We start from the raw sequence: 21,889 nt of genomic DNA, 5'->3' as shown, positions 1-21,889 counted from the left end.
ACCACTTGGACAAAAGGCTATGCCTTACCAAATTAACTCAGTTATTCTCATGGACCCCTTCCCCTTTCTATTACTTGAAGCATTCTTACTCCTAAAATAGAAAAAAGTGGAAACTTCACAGGTCGCTCAACACGACAAAAACGAAAATGTTGCAGGCTCGGTCTGGACGTGGACGGTCCAGGGCGTGGACGGTAGCATGCATTTCCACTACCGTCCATGAACAGGCTCAATCAAACCGAGCCTGCAACATTTTCGTTTTTTTTTTTGTGTTGAGCGACCTGTGGAGTTTCCACTTTTTCTATTGATTGAGCCTGTTCATGGACGATAGTGGAAATGCATGCTACCGTCCACGCCCTCTAGCCCCGGGTTGTGCAGAATAAATAGAATCTGGAAAGTAGATCCCTCGGAAGCACCGAAAACAATACAAACAGTGAAAGTTTCAGGCTCGGTTTGATTGAGTCTGTTCATGAGCAGTAATGGAAAATGCAACACTGCCCACGCCCCCTAGCACGGTTTTGGTACGTGGCATTCCCTGTTTGATATTTGTCTTTGTTTTTTAAGCAGTATTCAATCTTCAAATCTAAATGAGTTGAAATCAATGATCCTGAAGGACCAGAAAATATAACAACACTGAGATGAAGTTGGGGCGACTTTTTACGGCCGCCACACAGCACTTAACACCCGCTGTTGTGAAGTAAATAAAATCTGGAAAGTAGATCCCTCGGAAGCACCGAAAACAATGCAAACAGTGAAAATTGCAGACTCGGTTTGATGGAGTCTGTTCATGAGCAGTAATGGAAAATGCAACACTGCCCACGCCCCCTAGCACCGGCTTAAGCAGTATTCAATCTTCAAATCTAAATGAGTAGAAATCAATGATCCCGAAGGACCAGAAAATATAACTCAACATTTACACATGCTAAAAGTACAAAAAGCAATTTAGAGACATCCGCAGATGTATTCAAACGGCGGTGAACATGGAACCTTCATTGATACACGTGTTGAGGCGTGTAATTCCATGTAAAAACAACAAAAAAGCAAATATCAAACAGGGAATGCCACGTATCAAAATCGCAGCCTCCCCAAAACGAAACCTACAGCACGCAGACGTGCACACCACACACAGGTCAAATCAAAGGAAAAGCTTGTTAACACTCTAGAGGTCACAATTTTGGCCCAATCTTAATGAAACTTAGTCAGAATGTTACCCTCCATAAAATCTTGGACGAGTTTGATATTGGGTCATCTGGGGTCAAAAACTAGGTCACCAGGTCAAATCAAAGGAAAAGCTTGTTAACATTCTAGAGGTCCAAATTTTGGCCCAATCTTAATGAAACTTTGTCAGAATGTTACCCTCCATTAAATCTTGGACAAGTTTTATATTGGGTCATCTGGGGTCAAAAACTAGGTCACCAGTTCAAATCAAAAGAAAGAGACAATCTAGAGACCACAGTTTAAGTTTGAAACTCGTGAGAATTGGTCAGAATGTTTGTCTTGATGACCTCTAGGTCAAGTTCGAATTTGGGTCACATGTGGTCAAAAACTAGGTCAGCAGTCAGATATAAAGAAAAGCTTGTTAACATGCTAGAGGCCACATTTATGGCCATATCTTCATGAAACTTTGTCGGAATGATTTCTTGATGATCTTCAGGTCAGATTCGAATCTCGGTCATGTGAGGTTAAAAACTAGGCCATCAGGTCAAATCAAAGAAAAAACAACTTGTTAACACTCTAGAGACCACAGTTTAAGTTTGAAACTCCTGAGAATTGGTCAGAATAATTCAGTAGTTTACCATGACCTACTCACCTAGTTTTTTTTGTTTCTGAAGCAATGAATTTTGTTAAAGCAAGCAACTTAGCTAAGGTGAGCGATATAGGGCCATCATGGCCCTCTTGTATATTGTTTCAGCTCCTGGAGTACACATACTAGGGTCAGTGATAAAATTCCTGGCCAAAGGTCATAGGTTTTGTAACTTTGTATTTACAAAAGTTTGAACTCTGACAGTTTGATGGAAGTAAATATTTTTTGAGTCAAAGTGCAAAATTTTTATGAAAATGACCAACATTCATATGAGTAACTGCACATTATTTACAACTACCAACACGGGCATAGAGCACTTCAAACTTATTACTGATGTAACCTCCTGGTAACGTGGACTGTTTTCATAAGAACAGTTTTTTTAATCTTTTTCTTTTCGAAAATCTCAAATCTGCTTTGCCTTTCCATTCACATGCTGAACATTTTAGCAATAGAAACTGAGTCAATTACCAACAATTCTGTAATGAAAGTCATGTTCAGGCAGGGATTAAGTCTCAATCACAAAATTAAGGTTTCAGACAAGGGAATAAGGCATAGTCCACTGAGACTAGATCAGGCGTATAAAGTGAATGAAAAAGCTCTTAAAATGTTGGTGCCAATCAGTAGGGTCACCTATTATTACCATTAATCATTTCCCCTTTCAAAAAATAAGCATGTGTCAAGTGGTGTTATTTGGACATAAAACGCATTGACCGCTTTTTGCTCCGTCCGATTTTGACGTTGACATTCGATCCATGATGCTCAATTGTATGGTGTGTGAAACAAAAGTTTAATCATTCCATTGCTGTAAAATATACAGTAAAGAGACAAGTCTTTATCTAGACATTTAAACTGATTTTTTTTGCTGCCATGTAAAATTTCATGCAATGTAAAACTTCATGCACTATTTGCACCAAATAATGTAAAATGTGTGAAAGAGATGTAAGAGACCTAAAATTTGAGATGATCGTTGTTGCTTTCATACTGCTAGTATAGCAACATTTTTGTCGAGCCCGCTTGCAGAAGCTGGACATAGTTTTCTAAATGGCTGTTTGGTGTATGTGCGTGCGTCCATCCGGATTTTGCTTGTCCGGATCATAACTTTGACATGCATGGAGCAATCTCCTTTATATTTGGCATGTATATTAACATATTACTTTTATATTTTGCATATTGTTTACCAACATGACCCCAATATATAAACGGGAGTAAGCGACTCCAGCAAGCATTTTGTCAAAATTACGGCCCTTTTTCCATTTAGAAAACTATGTCTAAGTTTGCGTACCACCCCAAATGTTTTCTAACCACTGTCACTGTTCGACATGTTGGTGTATATTTGTCAGTAATTATTTCCCCCCAAAGGAAAGTCGGTGGAGGGGAAGGGGGTGTGTATATAGGAGTGAGCTGGTCTATGGTTTTCATGGTTTCCAGACAGTAACTCCTGAAAGGCTTTACAGATTTAAATGATTTTTGGTACACAAGTGAAACATTAGAAAATACAAGTCAAGTTCGAGTTTAAGGTCAGACAGTAGGTCAAAGATCAGGGTCACAATGACCCGTAACAGTTGAATGGTTTCCAGATGATAACTTGAGACCAGTGTAATATCATAAAGTACAGGTTAAGTTTAACTTTGAGGTTAGGTCAAAGGTCAAGGTCACAATGATCCGGAACAGTTGGCAGTTTCCAAACGATAACATGAGAATACTTGGGCCTAGGATCATATAAGTCAATAGAGAGATTGGTCATGACCAGCAGATGACTCGTGTTGATTTTGAGGTCAGTAGGTTGAAAGATCAAGGTCACAGTGATCCACACTAGTTAAACACAGTTAAAATCTTTCCAGAAAGCAACTGGAGAAGGCTTTGGCCTAGGATCATGAAACTTGATAGGAAGGTTGTTCATGACTAGCAGATGACCCATATTGATTTTGAGGTCAGAGGTCAAGGTCTTAGTGATGCTGAACAGTTAAACCGTTTCAGGATGTCAACTTGAGAATGCTTTGGCCAAGGATCATGAAAATTGATACGGAGGTTTTTCATGACTAGGTGATCCCTTTGATTTTGAGATTAGTAGAAGAAAGGTCAAGATCACAGTGACCCAGAACCGTTGAACCGTTTTTTGATAATAACTTGAGGATGCTTGGGCCTAGGATCACAATACTTGATAGGGATTTGGTCATGACCAGCAGATGACCCCTATTGATTATGAAGTAAGATCAAAACAAAGAAAAATATCAAACAGGGAATGCCACGCACCAAAAACGCAGTCCAGGTCAGTGTTCCGGAACAGTTGAACCGTTTCTGGATAGTAAGCTATTGATTTTGAGGTCAGTAGGTCAAATGTCAAGTAAGTTTTTTGTTTTTGCCACTGACCGTTCCAAGGCGGTGCCCCACTGTGTTCCTTTGTTTGTTCGTTTTGTCCTTGTGTGTTGACTTTGTGTGCGCGCGTGTGTGTATGCTTATTGTTCATCTTGTCCTTATGTGTTGGCTTTGAGTGTGTGTTTGTGTGTGTTGTTCGTTTTGTCCTGATGTGTAAGCTTTGAGAGTTTGTGTGTTTGGTGCACGCGTTTGCGTGCTGGGGGGTTCGTTTTGAGGAGGCTGCGCTTTTGGTGCGTGGCATTCCCTGTTTGATATTTCTCTTTGTTTTTTTGACATTGGCTTAGTTCTATGACAAAGCTGTATTATGGAGGTATAGTTTGTGACTCCTTTGACAGCTCTAGTTTAAAAACCATGTTCTGAAGTATAAAGGAACAAAATAAAAAATTTTGAATACTGATGAATGTGGATGAATTCTTTGTCAGAATAATTGTCATTTTAAAGTCTGGGTCAAGTGGCAGGTGAGGTTTATGTTTGGCTGTTATGACATTCTTGGCTGTCATTTTGCAGGAACATTGATGAGAAAGAGATCATTGGACCTGACAGGCATTGAAGAAGATACATTTGAGAGTGATACTGGTAATTGATACTTTGTTATGGAAATTTTTAGTTCATGTTATAGGAATGTTTGTTCACCTGGGCTGGAAGTGCTTGGGATGAGCTATTGTGATTTGCTCATCATCTGGCGTCCGTCCACTCATCTTTAAACAACATCTTCTGTAAAATCATTTGGTAGATGTTGATGACATTTCAAAATAATTGCACAGACATTTTTCTTGCATAAACTGTTGTAACAAGCAATGTGAGTGACCTCATGGCCCTCTTGTTATGCTACCTGCTTCACTTACACAAGACCTGCTTTCTATCATTGGTAAAGGTCTTCCCCCAATTATAACACTGTATTCTTCATTAGGTTTTATTTTATAATTGGAATACAGATAGCAATGAAGAGAAGTATAAAGATGAGAAACATGCTCTGAAATGTTCACCACATGGACATGTGTCACTCAACTCCAGTTACTAAGGAGTTGTAAAGATGTGTGTGTCCCATTGTTAATTAAGATGACGTCTCCCAAATGTTAATTCTGTGCTAGGAAATGAAGATATTACACACAATCCAGGGATCCAGATCAAGTTTAAGTTATGGTGTTATAAGTAGAACTTTGCAATTATAATGTAGCCGTGACATTTAGATTCAGAGTTCATACAGGCCTTGAATAGTTATTGAAAAATGAACAAAGTATTGAATAGACAGCTTGAATATTGGTTACCCTTGAAAAGATTCAAAAAAACCTATTTAATTTTAATGAAAATTGTTGGATTAACATGAACATGATGTCAAGTCAATAACTTGAGAACCATTTGATCAAGGACCTCCAAACTTCATCCGGTAATAAGACTTGCAGAGTAGATGGCCCCTATTGTTTCTGGGGTCACTCCATCAAAGATCAAGGTCACAGAAGCCTGAACATGGAAAACCATTTCCGATCAATAACTGAGATCCACTTGACCCAGAATATTGAAACTTTATTGGATGATTGGATATGCTATATATTGCTTTTGGGGGTCACTCTATTGAATGTTATCATTTTTTTTGTCACTTGGGGCCCAGACATGTCAGTAACTTAGAACCACTTGACCCAAAATGTTGAAACAACATAGAATTGTTGGAAATGTAGAGGAGATGATCCCTTTTTGATTTATGGGTAACTACCAAAGGTCAAGGTCTCAGGGGCCAGAACACGGGAAACCTTTTCCAGTCCATAACTTGAGAACAAATAGACAAACTCTCTGGGATGATTGGACATGCCAGGTTGATGATCCCTATTGCAGCCAACCATCAGTGTCACTGACTTGTGCTCTTGTCCCCTATTGACTTTTTGCCTTTAACTACTATGCATTGGGGGAGAAATTGGCTGTTCTACAAAAGCATCCTCTAGGTTAATTAACTATGAACCACGAAAGACAAAATATTTCTGGCTAAGATTATTTCTGCAAAGCTGTACATTGTGGGCATGTCATAATTATCACTTCATAGTAACAGCTCTGGATGAGGTTGAATTAAGTTCTGTGTAACACCACCAAAGTTGTAAATTTTGTAAGATAGGGATGTTTGTCATATTTGTAGAAACCACATAGATTATTTCTCATTGTCAATTCTGAATCAGACACAATTAGATTTAGTGAAAAAAGGGCTATGTAGGAATCACTTTTCCAAATAAAAGGTTGAGAATGAAATTTGAACTTCATCCTTGATTAAAATTTTACTGCATGGTAGATACCATCACTTAAATCTAGATTTCGTTTCAGAATCATCATCAAAAAAGATCCAGCTTCAGCCCAAAAAGAAACTGAAACAAATTCATATCCCTTGGACAGTTAAAGAAAAGGAAGCCCTTTTCGAGTCATTTGGAGATTATCTTGAAGGGAAATCTGTACAACTGCCTGGAAAGGCAGCAGTAGAAGTATCACAGAGTAAATACGCAGTTCTTAAAGGAAGAACTTGGCTTAACATAAAATTTCAAGTGAAAAACATTAGATCAAAATTCTGGAAGAAGTAATGTAGCATATGGTTTCACTCATGGATTTTAAGTGTTCATTGACAACAGAAGCAGAGACTTGCACAAGTTAGCTTTAAGTAAATAAATTTAAACGCCTAGACATAAGACATAAACAAGTAATTTGTGAAGAAATAAGGGTGAAAAGTTGAATATCTGCATTTTATTGCCTTGATACGTATCTTCACATGTACTATGTCAAGACAAAGGTCTGATTTTTGAGGGTTTCAGTTTGGTTAAGCAAAGGCCTGTACTTTTTATTTTATTTCATACAGTTTCCCAAAGGAGGGATTTGAACATGATAGAAATGGTTGGTTTTCAGAATAATGAAGGTTTTTCTTCTCTCACCTTATTTTAATTCGGATCTGTTTTAGAAAATGTTTTGGGGCTTATTATATCCAGATCAATGTAGTCAATAAATGTGTGCAATTTTAGCTAAATGGCTGAAGCAGTTTTAAAGTTATATTGAATTATATAGATAATTTTGTCCCCTGTGCACCCAAAAAAGAGTGACATTTTACGTGAAGGCTAGTTTTCAACAGTGTTTTATTGTTTTTAAACCAAGCTTTATTATTACAGCTTTGATTTTTCATAAATCTTAAACGCTCCACATTTAAAGCAAAATACTTTTTTCATAAACAGCATGATCTTATTCGTACCAGTATTTCACATCTTGTGATTGAACCACCTTCACAAAATTAATGAAAAAAATACTAAATTTAAATGTTGAACTCTACAGTTTAACAACCCCATTACCTTTCTAAAGTCCTAATGTTTTTCAAAGATCTTAATCCTTTAAGCTTTGAAGACACAATATGATTTGTTTGTTTAATGAATCAACTTCCTTAGAGTCTTGATGAATGTGTATACACCAAAAAATGTCCCTGTGCACCTTTTCAGTAGTTTAGCATCAGATTTCTTTTATTCTTTAAATAAAATGAGTTTTTACTTTATTTTTGTTGAAAGGCAGTTACAAGGAAGTTACAGTGGATACAAAAGCAGCTTTCAACTTCACATATAAAGGACTGTTAAACCAAAAGTGATGTCCCCTGTGCACCCTTTATTCACATTCATCAATTACATGTACCTTAGCATTGCTGTAATATATGGTGGCAGTTCTATATTCTAAGCAATGTGTACACAAAATTTAGGCATTACTTTATAATTTAGCATTATAAAAGAAACCCTGAACAATTTTAAATTCATTCTTTGCATTTTTTGCTGTAGTTGCCAATTTTCAAGTTAAAAAGTGGAAATATCAACTTTATTGCTTCTTAACCTGTCAAGTTTGCCTACATATGTTATTGTTCACTAGTGAATATTGTGTAGTTGAAACAATTTTACTTAAATATGAACAAATTCTATAAATATATTTTTGGGTTCAATTTGTCCCCTGTGCATCTTCTCAGTAACTTTATAAAGTATGCATGTATTTTACCATTCCATTTTACCATGCATTACATTTAGTCATTTTTAGCTTGACTATTGGAAGAATAGGGGAGCTATCCTACTCGCCCCGGCGTTAGCGTTAGCGTGAGCGTCACATAAATGTTAAAGTTTGCGTACCACCCCAAATATTTTCAAAGTACATTGACATATGGCTTATAAACTTTGTACACTTGTTTATCATCATGACCTCAACCTGTACACAGGAGAAGGTAACCCTGTCAAGCACTTTGACAGAATTATGCCCCTTTTTCGACTTAGAATTTATGTTAAAGTTTGCGTACCACCTCAGATATTTTCAAAGTCCATTGACATATGGCTTTGTAACTTTGCACACTTGTTCACCATCATGACACCAACCTGTATACAGGAGGAGGTAACTCTGTCAAGCATTTTGACTGAATTATGACCCTTTTTCGACTTAGAATTTATGTTAAAGTTTGCGTACCACCTCAAATATTTTCAAAGTCCATTGACATATGGCTTTGTAACTTTGCACACTTGTTCACCATTATGACCCCAACCTGTACACAGGAGGAGGTATCTCTATCAAGCATTTTCACAGAATTATGGCCCTTTTTGACTAAATGTTAAAGTTTGTGTTCCATCCCAAATATTTTCAAAGTCCATTGAGATATTGCTTTCATATTTCGCATACTTGTTTACCATCATGACTTATATTATACTATCAAGCACTGAGAATAGTCGAGCGCGCTGTCCACTGACAGCTCTTGTTATACTTTGAATAAGCATTGCATGTAAACTAAGTGATTTCAATGTGTTAGTTATGTTTAAGATCACTTATTTTTCATTTAAAACCTTACATGCCGCTGAATGTTCATGTTGTGTTGCGAAAATTTTCAGTTTTGTAGTTATTGTGTGGAATACATTATCCACTTGAAAGGATTTGTATTCAGTTGATCACCAATAGTCTTTTTTATCAACAGAAAACTAATAATAAATGGATACAACAATGATTTTCAAATATGTGTCCCCTGTGCATCTATAAAACAACTGAGGTTTGAGATGACAATTTTAGAAATTATTATTACAGTACATTCTTGAAATTTGGCATGCAGTTGATGAACATGCAAACTTCGAGAAAAAAAGTATGTTTTATAATAATATGTTAATTATTTTTCATTGAACAATTTTATTTTCATGTCATATTTATGCAGAAATGGTGATTTTAAAACCCAGTGTCCACACATATTTGGTAAATTAAGTTTCAAATTACACACATATACCTATTATGTATCATATACATGCATGTTGAAAAAAATACTATTATACATATTTCATTGTCATAAAAAATTACAGCATTTATCACCCATTTTACTAAAAATTCACCAAACTTTCGAATTTTTTCTGACTGGTATTTCTCAACACTTTCCCAAAGCTGTTTCCTTGAAATTTGAAGTATTTGCTATCATATAAAATAGGTGACCACTATAAGAAATAGGTTTCAATTTTCAACCCCTGTGTCACACTTTTGCCTCATTATTTTGAAAACCACCTAAATGTCTTGTCACTTATTTTCAATTGACTTTTTGCAGATGTGACTTTTAATGTGGTTTTTTATTGTCAGTTAGCTTTAAGTGAATAAATCTAAAGGCCCAGACATCAGACATAAACAAGTAATTTGTGAAAAAGGGTCTTTTTCTTGTGACCCTTATCTGCATTGTATTGCCTCGATACGTATCTTCACATGTATTATCTGATTTTTGAGGGTTTCACTTTGGTTAAGCAAAGACCTTTATACATAATATGTCTTTTATTTTATTTCATACAGTTTCCCAAAGGAGGGACTTTAACATGTTAGAAATGTCACTTATTTCTAATTGGCTTTTTTCCAGGTGTGACTTATAGTAAGGTTTTTGTATTGTCAGCATTTGGCTTGTGAAATGTGAAAAATGACTGATTTTTAGTTTGTTTTAGTATTATGGCCTTCATTTTGTTTTGGAAGATTATGAAAATAGACAAGATGTAATATTGACAAACAATCTGCATTGCTTTTAGCTCAAATGAAGTGCTCTTTGTGAGATGTTGTGACCTGTGAATGTCTGTGGTCCATCCTTGCAAATTGTCAACAATAGTTTCAAACAACATCTCAAACCCATCTGGTTGATGGAAAGAAATGGATGTACCTTGGCAGGGCTGTTCTGCGCATGTTCAAACTAATTTGTCCATAGTGTTCCATTCCATGCAAAACTCGGTTGCTGGAAAATCATATTAATGAAACATAAGAATAAAAAAAGCTTAAGAAAAAAGCTTCACAAAACACTTCAATTTTTGAAAATATCTTTATTAGAACAAAAGTTACATTATTTTTAATATTAAAATATTTGAGAATTTTTGGACATTTTAAGGCCAAGTGCAAATAAGGACTCTTTTCATGTCCCCACCAGTAATGCTTCAATGTCTTTTATCACAATATAAATCAAATGATTGAGATTTTGCTGATTGAGAGACAGTGTAATAAAGATACTACGTGCTAAATTGCAAGTCATTTGGGTTAAAGGTTGAAAAGTTATGGCCGAAACAAAAAAGCAAAAAGGCCAAAAAAAGGCTAAATTTTGTGTGACATTTTTTTACATACCTCTATGTGCATAAGAATATGTAAAAAGCAATTGCTGCCTAGATGCATTTTAGATCTTGATTGTCACGTATATATAAATACTGAGTTAGAAATGTTGACTAATCAAAAACACTGTTGAAACTAAACTTTTCGTGACATTTTTAGAAATATGACAAAATGTCTCCACCTTATATTTTTCCTATATATTCTAATATTTCCTGTGTATATGACATTGTTTATAACATGTTTGACTGGAAATTTATGTTTTCCATAGGCAGAAGGTGTACAGTTTGCTATTATATTATTTTTTTCTACAGATCTTATGTGTCGCTCAAGATAGTCACTTAAAGACACTGAAAAAGTATGTCCCAGCCATAACGCTTCATACCTATCATATTCATGATAAAGATTTATTTCATCAACTTTGTGTGTTTAAGAGTTTCACTAAGACTCATACTTAACACAGTGTACTTTGATTAGAGACTGAAATACACACTGGATAGCAGTGGCAAGGAAAGTAGTTGTCCCAACTATAACGGTTTTTGTCCCAACCATAACACTTTTTTTAAGCATCAGTATTTATTTCCATATCAAACTATTAACAATGTAAGGTATGAATTGATTAAATTGAACTCTTTTTTTCATCATTTGGTTTAAGTTTGTACAAACACTTCACATTTGTTTTATACTGAGGTGTCTTATAACAGAACATGATCAGACTTCCTACAAATTATGTGGAAAAATAAGTAAAAAAAATTGTGAAATCAAGCAAAGTCTTCTTTCATTTGTCAGACAAATGTAGGAATTAGTTGGTCAATGTTAATTCAAAGTGCTGTATTTGAAAACTCAGTAAATCAAGACTTTTGAATGCATATTATATACGGTTATGGTTGGGACATTTTTCAGTTTCATGTAATTTTTTTAACATACAATTTATATTTTCATTAAGCCTTTAGGTATACTCTTTCAGAAATATCATAAAAAATAAAAAAACAGAGAACTTTATTCATTTTTTTAGCTCACCTGTCACGTAGTGACAGGGTGAGCTTTTGTGATCACCCTTCGTCCGTCTGTCCGTCCACAATTTGCTTGTTAACACTCTAGAGGTCACAATTTTAGCCCACTTTATCTTTATGAAACTTGGTCAGAATGTTATCCTCTATAAACACTTGGACGAGTTCGATATTGGGTCATCTGGGGTCAAAAACTAGGTCACCAGGTCAGATCATAGGAAAAGCTTGTTAACACTCTAGAAGTCACAATTTTCGCCCAATCTTAATGAAACTTGGTCAGTTTGTTACCCTTTAAAAAATCATCTGGAGTCAAAAACTAGGTCACCAGGTCAAATCATAGGAAAAGCTTGTTAACACTCTAGAGGTCACAATTTTGGCCCAATCTTAATGAAACTTGGTCAGAATGTTATCCTCTATAAATCTTGGACGAGTTCGATATTGGGTCATCTGGGGTCAAAAACTAGGTCACCAGGTCAAATCATAGGAAAAGCTTGTTAACACTCTAGAAGTCACAATTTTCGCCCAATCTTAATGAAACTTGGTTTGTTACCCTCTATAAAATCTTGGAAGAGTTCAATATTAGGTCATCTAGGGTCAAAAACTGGGTCACCAGGTCAAATCAAAGGAAAAGCTTGTTAAAACTCTAGAGGTCACAATTTTGACCCAATCTTAATGAAACTTGGTCAGAATGTTACCCTCCATAAAATCTTGGAGGAGTTCGATATTTAGTCATCTGGGGTCAAAAACTAGGTCACCCGGTCAAATCAAAAGAAAAGCTTGTTAACACTCTAGAGGTCACAATTTTGGCCCAATCTCAATGAAACTTGTTCAGAATGTCACCCTCCATAAAATCTAGGACGAGTTCAATATTAGGTCATCTAGGATCAAAAACTAGGTCACCAGGTCAAATAAAAGAAAAAGCTTGTTAACATTCTAGAGACCACAGTTTAAGTTTGAAACTCATGAGATTTAATCAGAATGTTTGTCTTGATGACCTCTAGGTCAAGTTCGAATTTGGGTCACATGTGGTCAAAAACTAGGTCACCAGGTCAGATATAAGAAAAGCTTGTTAACATGCTAGAGGCCACATTTATGGTCCTATCTTCATGAAACTTGGTCAGAATGATTTCTTGATATCTTCAGGTCAGATTCAAATGTCGGTCATGTGGGGTCAAAAACTAGGTCATCAGGTCAAATCAAAGGAAAAGCGTGTTAACACTCTCATGAAAACTCATGAGAACTGGTCAGAATGTTTGTCTTAATGACCTCTAGGTGAGGTTTGAATCTGGGTCATGTGGGGTCAAAACTAGGTCACCAGGTCAAATATAAAGAAAAGCTTGTTAACACTCTAGAGGCCACATTAATGACCATATCTTTATAAGAATAGGTCAGAATGTTCAGTAGTTTACCATGACCTACTCACCTAGTTTTTGTTTTGTTTCTGAAGCAAAGAATTTTGTTAAAGCAAGTAACTTAGCTCAGGTGAGCGATATAGGGCCATCATGGCCCTCTTGATTGACATTTTTAGCAAAATGTCACACTTTATTTGCACTTGGCCTTAAATATAAAATGAGTGGAACTCTCGTTGGCAAAATTTTCATAAATTTTGTTCTTTATAAAATATTGAAATTTTTCCGTGTTTTTTATTTTTCCTACTCTTGTTTATGTCGTAGGGTGGATTTGTACATTTTGGTCCCTGTTAGCATCTTTATGTTTAATAGGTTTTTTGTGAAATGTATATTTCAATATGTCAATTGTAAGTCTCCGTATTCTAAAAGAACCCGTTTTATAGCAGGAATAGTGTATTCTAAATAGTTTAATTAGTACAATATGTAGTCGTATTTAGAGCTTTAGATAGTCTCTCCGTCACTTATCTCATTTTGTTCGATTAACATTTGCACTCGTCAGTAACCAATCACACCACTCTCCGCTTTCTCCGCCATCATTCAAACCTTAAACAATGCCATTTTGTGCCCCATCAAATGAAATCCATTATTTGTGATTGTATATTTATATAACTACAGGATCATATCATACAGGATCGTATCTGTTAATCCTTACTACCAACCCCAGGGTCCCAAATACAACCCAAAGCTCTACCTATACAACAGCAAGTACGGCGACAGTGGCGCCCAACGTGTGAATTTCAAAGATCCAAGAATGGTATTTTGGCACGCAAGAACGTTCACAGACTTCAAGGGATCATCCCCTCTGTTGAGCAACCATATGGTAAATAGAGACAGCTATAAAGATCTGTGCACAGATGAAGTATAGTGAGTACTATAGTAAATAAGTATAAGGCCTTATAAACTTGAGAAATTACTACAAGTGTCTATATTCAAGGATGGAGATTGATTCAAAGGAAATTTGACCTTTGACCTTACAATATATCATTCACAGGATTCCAGTGATAGACCCAGCAAAGAGTGACTTAATATATTTATATTATGTTATTGTGTTTATGGAGTATTTTGCTTTGTGTTTAGAATAAGTTTTGTGTTTCAGGGTGTTATTTGTAATAATTGTGTCATTATTTACATTTGCCCCAAATTTATATTGAGGTCATTTTTTCTTTCTTTTTCTGTCTTTTCTTCACAGCACTTACTAACTGCATTATAACTAACAGGCCTTCTTACCAGTACTGTATAGATAGTTTACAGAGTAAAAGTAATAGATATACAGAGTAGAAGTGATAGCATTAAGTAGTCAGTGTGAGAATTTTTTTTTTTTCAAAATAATATAAATAAGTGTTGAACTGGCCTGATCAATCTTCTCCCACTACAATATTATACATAAATCTTTTGTAGACCTACTGAAGTGCTTCAGATACTGATATATTACAGAAACTTTGTGGAAACAAAATTCTGTATGATATTGTGATTTTGTCTATACTTAGAAAATTTAACCTTATCCGCGACTGATTGTCCTTGAAACGAGTCGGTGAACACGTGAACTCGGTATTATTAACCGTATCGAAAATTATAGCGTATATTTAGCATATCAGTTGCGTGGCGCAGTCGGTAAAGCGGTCGGCTTTGTAATCTCGAGTTTGCCGGATCGAATCCAGCTGGAGTCGGATTTTTAAAAAAAACATTTGACAGATATTCTTTTACATTGCACACACATAAAACAAATATTTACATATCATAAAGAGTACGCTTTATTTAAAGCTTATATACATAGTGCATATTCATACAACATATGTACTAATATAAGCATACACTTATAAAGATTATCACAGACATTTTTGAAGTGAAAGTGAAATACTGAAAATGAAGTTGAAATATAGAAGTGAAGGTGAAATTTTGAAGTGAATGTGAAAAGTTTTCACAAATCATTGTAGTGAAGTAATTAATCGAAAATATACTAAGTAGTTGAAATATTACAGAAGGATTTGCATAACTGAGAATTGCAAATATCAAATAGTGAAACATATTGAAAGTGAAAATAAATAAAATAGTGAAAAGTGAAATAGTGAAAAGAAATTCACAATTCATTCATGAAGTTGAAACATAAGTGAATGCTGATCAGTTTGAAAGTATAGTAAAAAAGTATTGAAAATACTGTATAGTAAAAATACCTGGTCAGAGTTTAGAAACTAGTGCTGAATGAAACATATAGTGAATATTGTATAGTGAAGAAAGATGATGAATGCTTGAAATGATGAATAATGCATAGTGAATAAATGTGATGAATACCTGAAACAATCAGTAGTACATGGTGAAGAAAAGTGATGAATGTTTGAAATAAAGTAAATTATACAATTCTGAAATTTAAAATAGTGATACTTGACTTCAATCATGAATCCTCAAACTTCTGAAAGGGAACAAAGGAAACTAAGAAGAGCAGCTATTAGAGAACAACAACAACAAAGGCAAATGTAACAGGCTGAAAATACTTCAGCTCTGACCGGGAATCGAACCCGGGACCTCTCACACCTAAGGCGGACACTCTACCACGTCGCTATAAAAGCTAGCTCAATAGCAAAGAAGTATAAGTGCGCCCTTATACTCTGCCCTACTACATTTATGTTCATATTTTGTACAGGTTTTAAGATTGGCTAGGGCAAGTGAGCTGGCTAGGGCAAGTGAGCTATATAATATTATAGCCTTGATAGCCCCATTGTTGTATTGAACCTGTGTTTGGAGAGAAAAGGAAATAAAAATTTACTACAGCATGTGTGTTTTTTAAATTTATTATTCCAGATAAAGCAGGAAAGTTTGGTATTTGTCCCTTTCAATTTCATAGTACCTTCATGGATTACACCTGCACTCCATTTATTCCACTTGGTTGCAATATCAAAAACTTAAGGTATTATCTTGTAGAAATGGGTATTTCAATGCAATCCTCCAATCACTGTTCAGGCCTTTGTGATTGCAGTTTGATATTTTGTGTGTATATTCGGATATAGATGCAGAATGCAACATCAAGATTTTGTGGGAGGAGAAATGAAACGTCTTGCATGCGTTTTCTTTATATGCCCTCGGCACCCACACATTTGACTTAGTTCCTTTGTTGTCTCGCACCTGTAAAAAAATGGCATAGAAATAGGCTGTTTCCTTCCATTACTGTCGTGTCCATAACTGTAATGAGTATTTTACCCTACCTCTACTTTGTGAGTTCTGTGTGGACTTGTATAGAACTTTAGGATTAACTTCCCTTAAATTTTACCATCAATAAAGTCCAAGCAGGGCACCAGTTAACCTTTAAAATACAGATACCATTCAACTATTTTAGATGTCCGGATAATCTCTTCATGAATGATATGTTACATAGTTAAGACTCGTACACTGTTAGTATGTTGGCCTATTATTAAGAAGATGGTATATTGGCATGCAGTATTGTTTGTGAAAACTGTCAGGCGGGGGAGGTTAGACACTGTTAAAAACCTTATATCGGCAGGTTTGAGTCATTCAGTGGATGATAAAACCACACAAATTATAACGTAGAGACGGTGTCTTTAGTAAAAAAACGTTTAGATATTTGGCGTTTTGCATTAGACCTAATAGCATATTTAAGGGCTGTGAATAATTGGTTTCTACCATGGTAATACGTTTCAAGTAAAACATAATGATGAGAAACATTATTTTAAACGAAAGAATAAAATTATATCGCACAAAATCAAATAAAATACTCGCTTTTATTCACAACAAAATGATAAATTTACATATTGTGCTATAACAGGTAATAAATGGTGGTTTAATAGTACAATCACTTAATCTCCACCAACACACTATATAGAACATTGCAGGAAAAGGCACATAGAGCACCTGTTTTTTTATCCCCACAAAAATGTAGCACAATGTGTGTTCTAAAAACAACAGAAATTTTACCACCAAAGATTTTAGTGCAGGGATTAATTTTAGATAATGCCATTACTGTTTTCTTTACTCTGAACCTAAGAAAACTAGAGCTATCACTAAAGGTGATGAATGTACCCCCCGCATGCACTGACAGTACATTGCAATTTGACACACACAAGACTGCATAATTATGTGGACTGTATGTATATAGACTGTATGTATACAGTATAGTAACAAAAAACAAAGTCCCATAACTATGCAGAATATTTATCTAAAAGAATGTAACATGCCCCATGCACAACTAGGGTTGGTACTGATCACTTGTGTGAAGTTTCATTAAATTGTGTGCAAGGGTTTGGTAGATTACGCATGCACAAGATTGCATATGCAGACTGTATGTACATAGTATGTTAACAAGAAACAAAGTCCCATAACTCTGCAATTTTTGTCGCTGAAAGAACCTAACACGCCCCATGCACAACTACTGTTGTTACTGATCAGTTGTGTGAATTTTCATTAAATTGTGTCAAGGGGATGAAGAGAGATGGTGCCAACAAGATTGTCTATGTCTATAGTATAGTAACAAAAAAACAAAGTCCCATAACTCTGGAAAAAAAAATTCTGAAAGAACCTAACATTCCCCATGCACAACTACTGTTGTTACTGATCACTTGTGTGAAGTTTCATTAAATTGTGTCAAGGGGATGAGGAGAGATGATGCGCACAAGATTGTGTCTATGTATATAGTATAGTAACAAAAAACAAAGTCCCATAACTCTGCAAATTTTTTTTCTAAAAGAACCTAACATGCCCCATGCACAACTACTGTTGGTACTGATCACTTGTGTGAAGTTTCATTAAATTGTGTCCAGGGAATGAGGAGAGATGGTGCGCACAAGATTGTGTCTATGTATATAGTATAGTAACAAAAAAAACAAAGTCCCATAACTCTGCAATTTTTTTTTCTAAAAGAACCTAACATGCCCCATGCACAACTACTGTTGGTACTGATCACTTGTGTGAAGTTTCATTAAATTCTGTCAAGGGGATAAGGAGAGATGGTGCGGACAAGATTGCGTCTACGGACAGACGGACAGACAGACAACCTGAAACCAGTATACCCCCCCTTACAACTTTGTTGTCGGGGGGTACAACTACGTAAAATTGAAATTTGCAATGTGCTACATAACACGCAATCTACGTGCGTGTATATTGGAACACACACACCTATGTAGCACTGGCAGACAGTTTAAATATAAACAAATGTGTTGCTTATTACCAAAGAGCATCTTCCGCAAAAGTTAAAGATAAACATAAGAAAGGGAACGGCATCTGTAGCACTTTGAAACTATTCATGGTTTTCGTTAAATGGGTGGAAATGTTTGTAGCACGCAGTTTACGTGCTACAAAAATATGATGCTACATATGTGAGTGATATTCAAGTGTCAGCGCTACATTTGTGGGATAAACTCTCCCACATGCACACACACAAAGCCAACACACGAGGACAAAACGAACAAACAAAGGAACACATACACATACACGCGCACACACACAAAGCCTACACAAGAGGACAAAACGAACAAACAAAGGAACACAGTGGGGCACCGCCTTGGAACGGTCAGTCGCAAAAACACCACTGGGGAGCTTAAATAGAAAAAGTGGAAACTCCACAGGTCGCTCAACACAACAAAAACGAAAATGTTGCAGGCTCGGTTTAATCGAGCCTGTTCATGGACGGTAGTGGAAATGCATGCTACCGTCCACAACCTCTAGCCCCGGGTTGAGCAGAACTCAACATTTACAAATGTTAAAAGTACAAAAAACAATTTAGAGACATCCGCAGATGTGTTCATACGGCGGTGCACATGGAACCTTCAATGCTACACTAGTGTGTAATTCCATGAAAAGCGGCGAATGGTCCCCAGTTAAAATAATGGGTTTGCCCTAAACGAGAAAACAATGAGCAGAACTAAACAAACTGGAATTTAGAAAGGGGATCTGAGGTTATGGAGCCTGCATATCACAGGAACTGCCAAAAGACAAAACTAAAAAGCAGGCGCCATATCCAAGGGGTGATTATACAATACCCAACGCTATAAAAGCGAGAGTATTGCAACCACCCAGGCCGAAATGCTCATGTTCAGAAATGCACTGGTCATAAAAAGTATATTTTGCTTTGTATTATGGCAATTTAATCAATGGAATATATTGCATAAAAAACTTTTAAATACCAAAAATATGCTACGTGATGGTAAAGACATTTCGTTGCGGTAAAGACACTGAGATGACGGAAAAGACATTTTTTGTGATGTAATGTACTATGATTCCTATAAATACATGATAACGAATACTAAAAATGAAAACAATTAAATTTTATTTCATTTAAGTGAAATGCTAGCAAGCAATACAGCACAAAATTCAAACAAATAAAAGATCTAACAAATTAAACAGTGTTACGAAAACTTTACATCAACACATACTGCTCCTTTAAACGTCGACAGCCGTACCTTAATCTCCGAGTCCACAATCATGTCACTTCTTAATGCAACAATAAAAAAGATGAAATATTCAGTTCCGGATCTTATTGAACAGTAGTTATATGCAAAGAAAAATACTATTCAGTATTCGATTCCTTTATAAAAAAGATTTTACTTGTATGGCATTTACTGATATGTTGCATGTTAAGTTATATGTTATTCCATCATTCGTTTAACATATGTTTAACCTCCGTCCAATGGCTTGGGTCGATCTGCACATGTCTACCTGTCACATGTAATGGCTCCGGATTAAGCATAAGTAAGTTTTCCCAGTTATACCAGATACAATCTTCCAAATACGGCCAAAAGTAACGGTTTTCACCTATACGGTGCATTACCTTTACTTCTGCAGAGTCGTCATCCAAATCCTGAAGTATATTAAACATGTGTATTTTTTATATATATTTGCTCAACTCAAACATCCTTTATCAAAAGAACATTATTAAATTCAAGAGTTACGCATTATAAGTTAATACATTTTGATTTTCTATGAAATGGCTTTCAGTAGCTACATATAAAGTTACGCAGTAAATATTGCATTGTGAACATGTCTGTTAATAAGCCTTAAATAATGTCGTTAACATTACATCACCCCTATTGGTTGTACGCACGTGTAGAGTGTACTATATACAGACTTAAGGTTAGGGTTAGGTTTAACATAGGTTAATTCCATGCGTGCGTACATTCAAAGCGGGATATTTAATGCCGATCTAATTTGTATGCGGCTTTTGTGTATTTATGCAAGAAAATAGGACTTAGATAGAGATTTTATAATTCTGCTAGTAGGTGCATGCTGTCAACATTCATTAAATTATAAACTTAGCGCAATTTGAATAGTCGATCATTTGAAATTTACCCTCTATAGATATCTGTTGCTATAGTAACTACTTAACATAATCAAATTATTTTAGCAGATGTTTATTTTTCAATAATAATGAATACAACTCCCCTTTTAGTTTCACGCGGAACAACTTATTAGAGTGGAACAAAAGTACGATTACTGACTGATATACCATACCTGAATGATACCTGGATAAGCCTTGTCGTCATACCGGACAACACACCAGTTTCCAATAAGATCTGGATGCGGTTCAATTTTCGTCAATATTTTCCGCGGGTCAACATTTTTCGGTGTTTTCAAAGCTTCTACATCCGTTGGTGGTGTCTGTGGTTCCCTGTTAATAGTATCATGAGTGAATACTCCCTGACTTCTACAATCCATATTAGTTGTCCTTCCAGTTTCGCATCTTTTATCTGCATCATTATTGCTAGGCGAAACAGAGTCATGTTGGGACATTAGAATACATTCTGACGTTTCTGCTATGTAACACTTACAACATGTGGGCCACGTGCAGAAGCAACTAAGTTCCCTCAGATGCATTATACCTCTATGGGCTATGTTTATAACAACCGGGTGGAGCTTCATTGTCCCTTTAATAGTAGGAATATGTGTGGGAATACTGGCTGTAACCTTGTCAATATCCTCAGAAGCAATTAGAAATAAACGTACATTATTGACACGTTTACTAACTTCTTCATAAAAAGATTTAGCGTCTGATATATCTGTACCCATTGACACAATAGCATCAGCTGTACGTTTAACTATCCCTCCAATACCGTCCGCTGCACCTTTACCATGTCCACTTTCTGTAAAGTTCCAAGAACCCATTTGGAACTCAAAGTTTTCAAGTACCTCTTTGTTAAACATGTAAAAGTTGTTTTTTGATCGGTATTGTGTGCAAGGCTCGTCACTTACAAAATGTAGCGTACGTATCTGAGGCATTGTTTCCTTAATTTCCTGCAAAATTGGGAACATATGGGCCCAAATAGCACCAGGACCATGGTATGTGTTCTCTGACACAGTGCAAAAAGACTTTATGCCTGCTTTGCTGTATACAACAACCGTATGTAAAGAATTTTGGTTCCTCGACCCACCAAAGTGCATAGATTGCACTTCTTCAGACATTTTGCAGTTATAATTCTCTGAAAAATCTACATGGATTACGGCCTCTGATGTGTCAACATTGTCCTTTAGGTCTTTCAGAGACATGTACTGATTTCTTATATTAAATATATGTTTGATGTATTTGGCTTTTATCATTTTGACAGTCTCATTAAAAAGAACATCAACAGTAACTTGCTCGGTTTGTTTGACTGTTTTCTGAACTTCTCGCATGCTTTTGCCGTCTTTTGTTGGTATATTTTTACTCCTGTTCGCCCATTGGGAAAATGTGACCTGGTTGCCCCCTAGCTCTTCCAGGTTGTTACTACACAACA

General features: G+C 35.8%; 1 protein-coding gene across 1 annotated transcript; it reads left to right on the top strand.

The window, feature by feature from the left end:
• Positions 1-4,689: 4,689 nt before the first annotated feature.
• Positions 4,690-8,028, top strand: LOC123532238 (uncharacterized). Its single transcript, XM_053541875.1, has 2 exons — positions 4,690-4,753; positions 6,485-8,028. Exons 1-2 carry the CDS (start codon positions 4,693-4,695, stop codon positions 6,733-6,735), a joined length of 312 nt encoding a protein of 103 aa, XP_053397850.1. The 5' UTR covers positions 4,690-4,692; the 3' UTR covers positions 6,736-8,028.
• Positions 8,029-21,889: the final 13,861 nt, after the last annotated feature.

Source organism: Mercenaria mercenaria, chromosome 4 (assembly GCF_021730395.1).
Source record: "Mercenaria mercenaria strain notata chromosome 4, MADL_Memer_1, whole genome shotgun sequence".
Taxonomy (NCBI): Eukaryota; Metazoa; Mollusca; class Bivalvia; order Venerida; family Veneridae; genus Mercenaria; species Mercenaria mercenaria.
The sequence above is the reverse complement of the archived record's forward strand: the minus strand, read 5'-3'. Positions and strand labels throughout refer to the sequence as shown.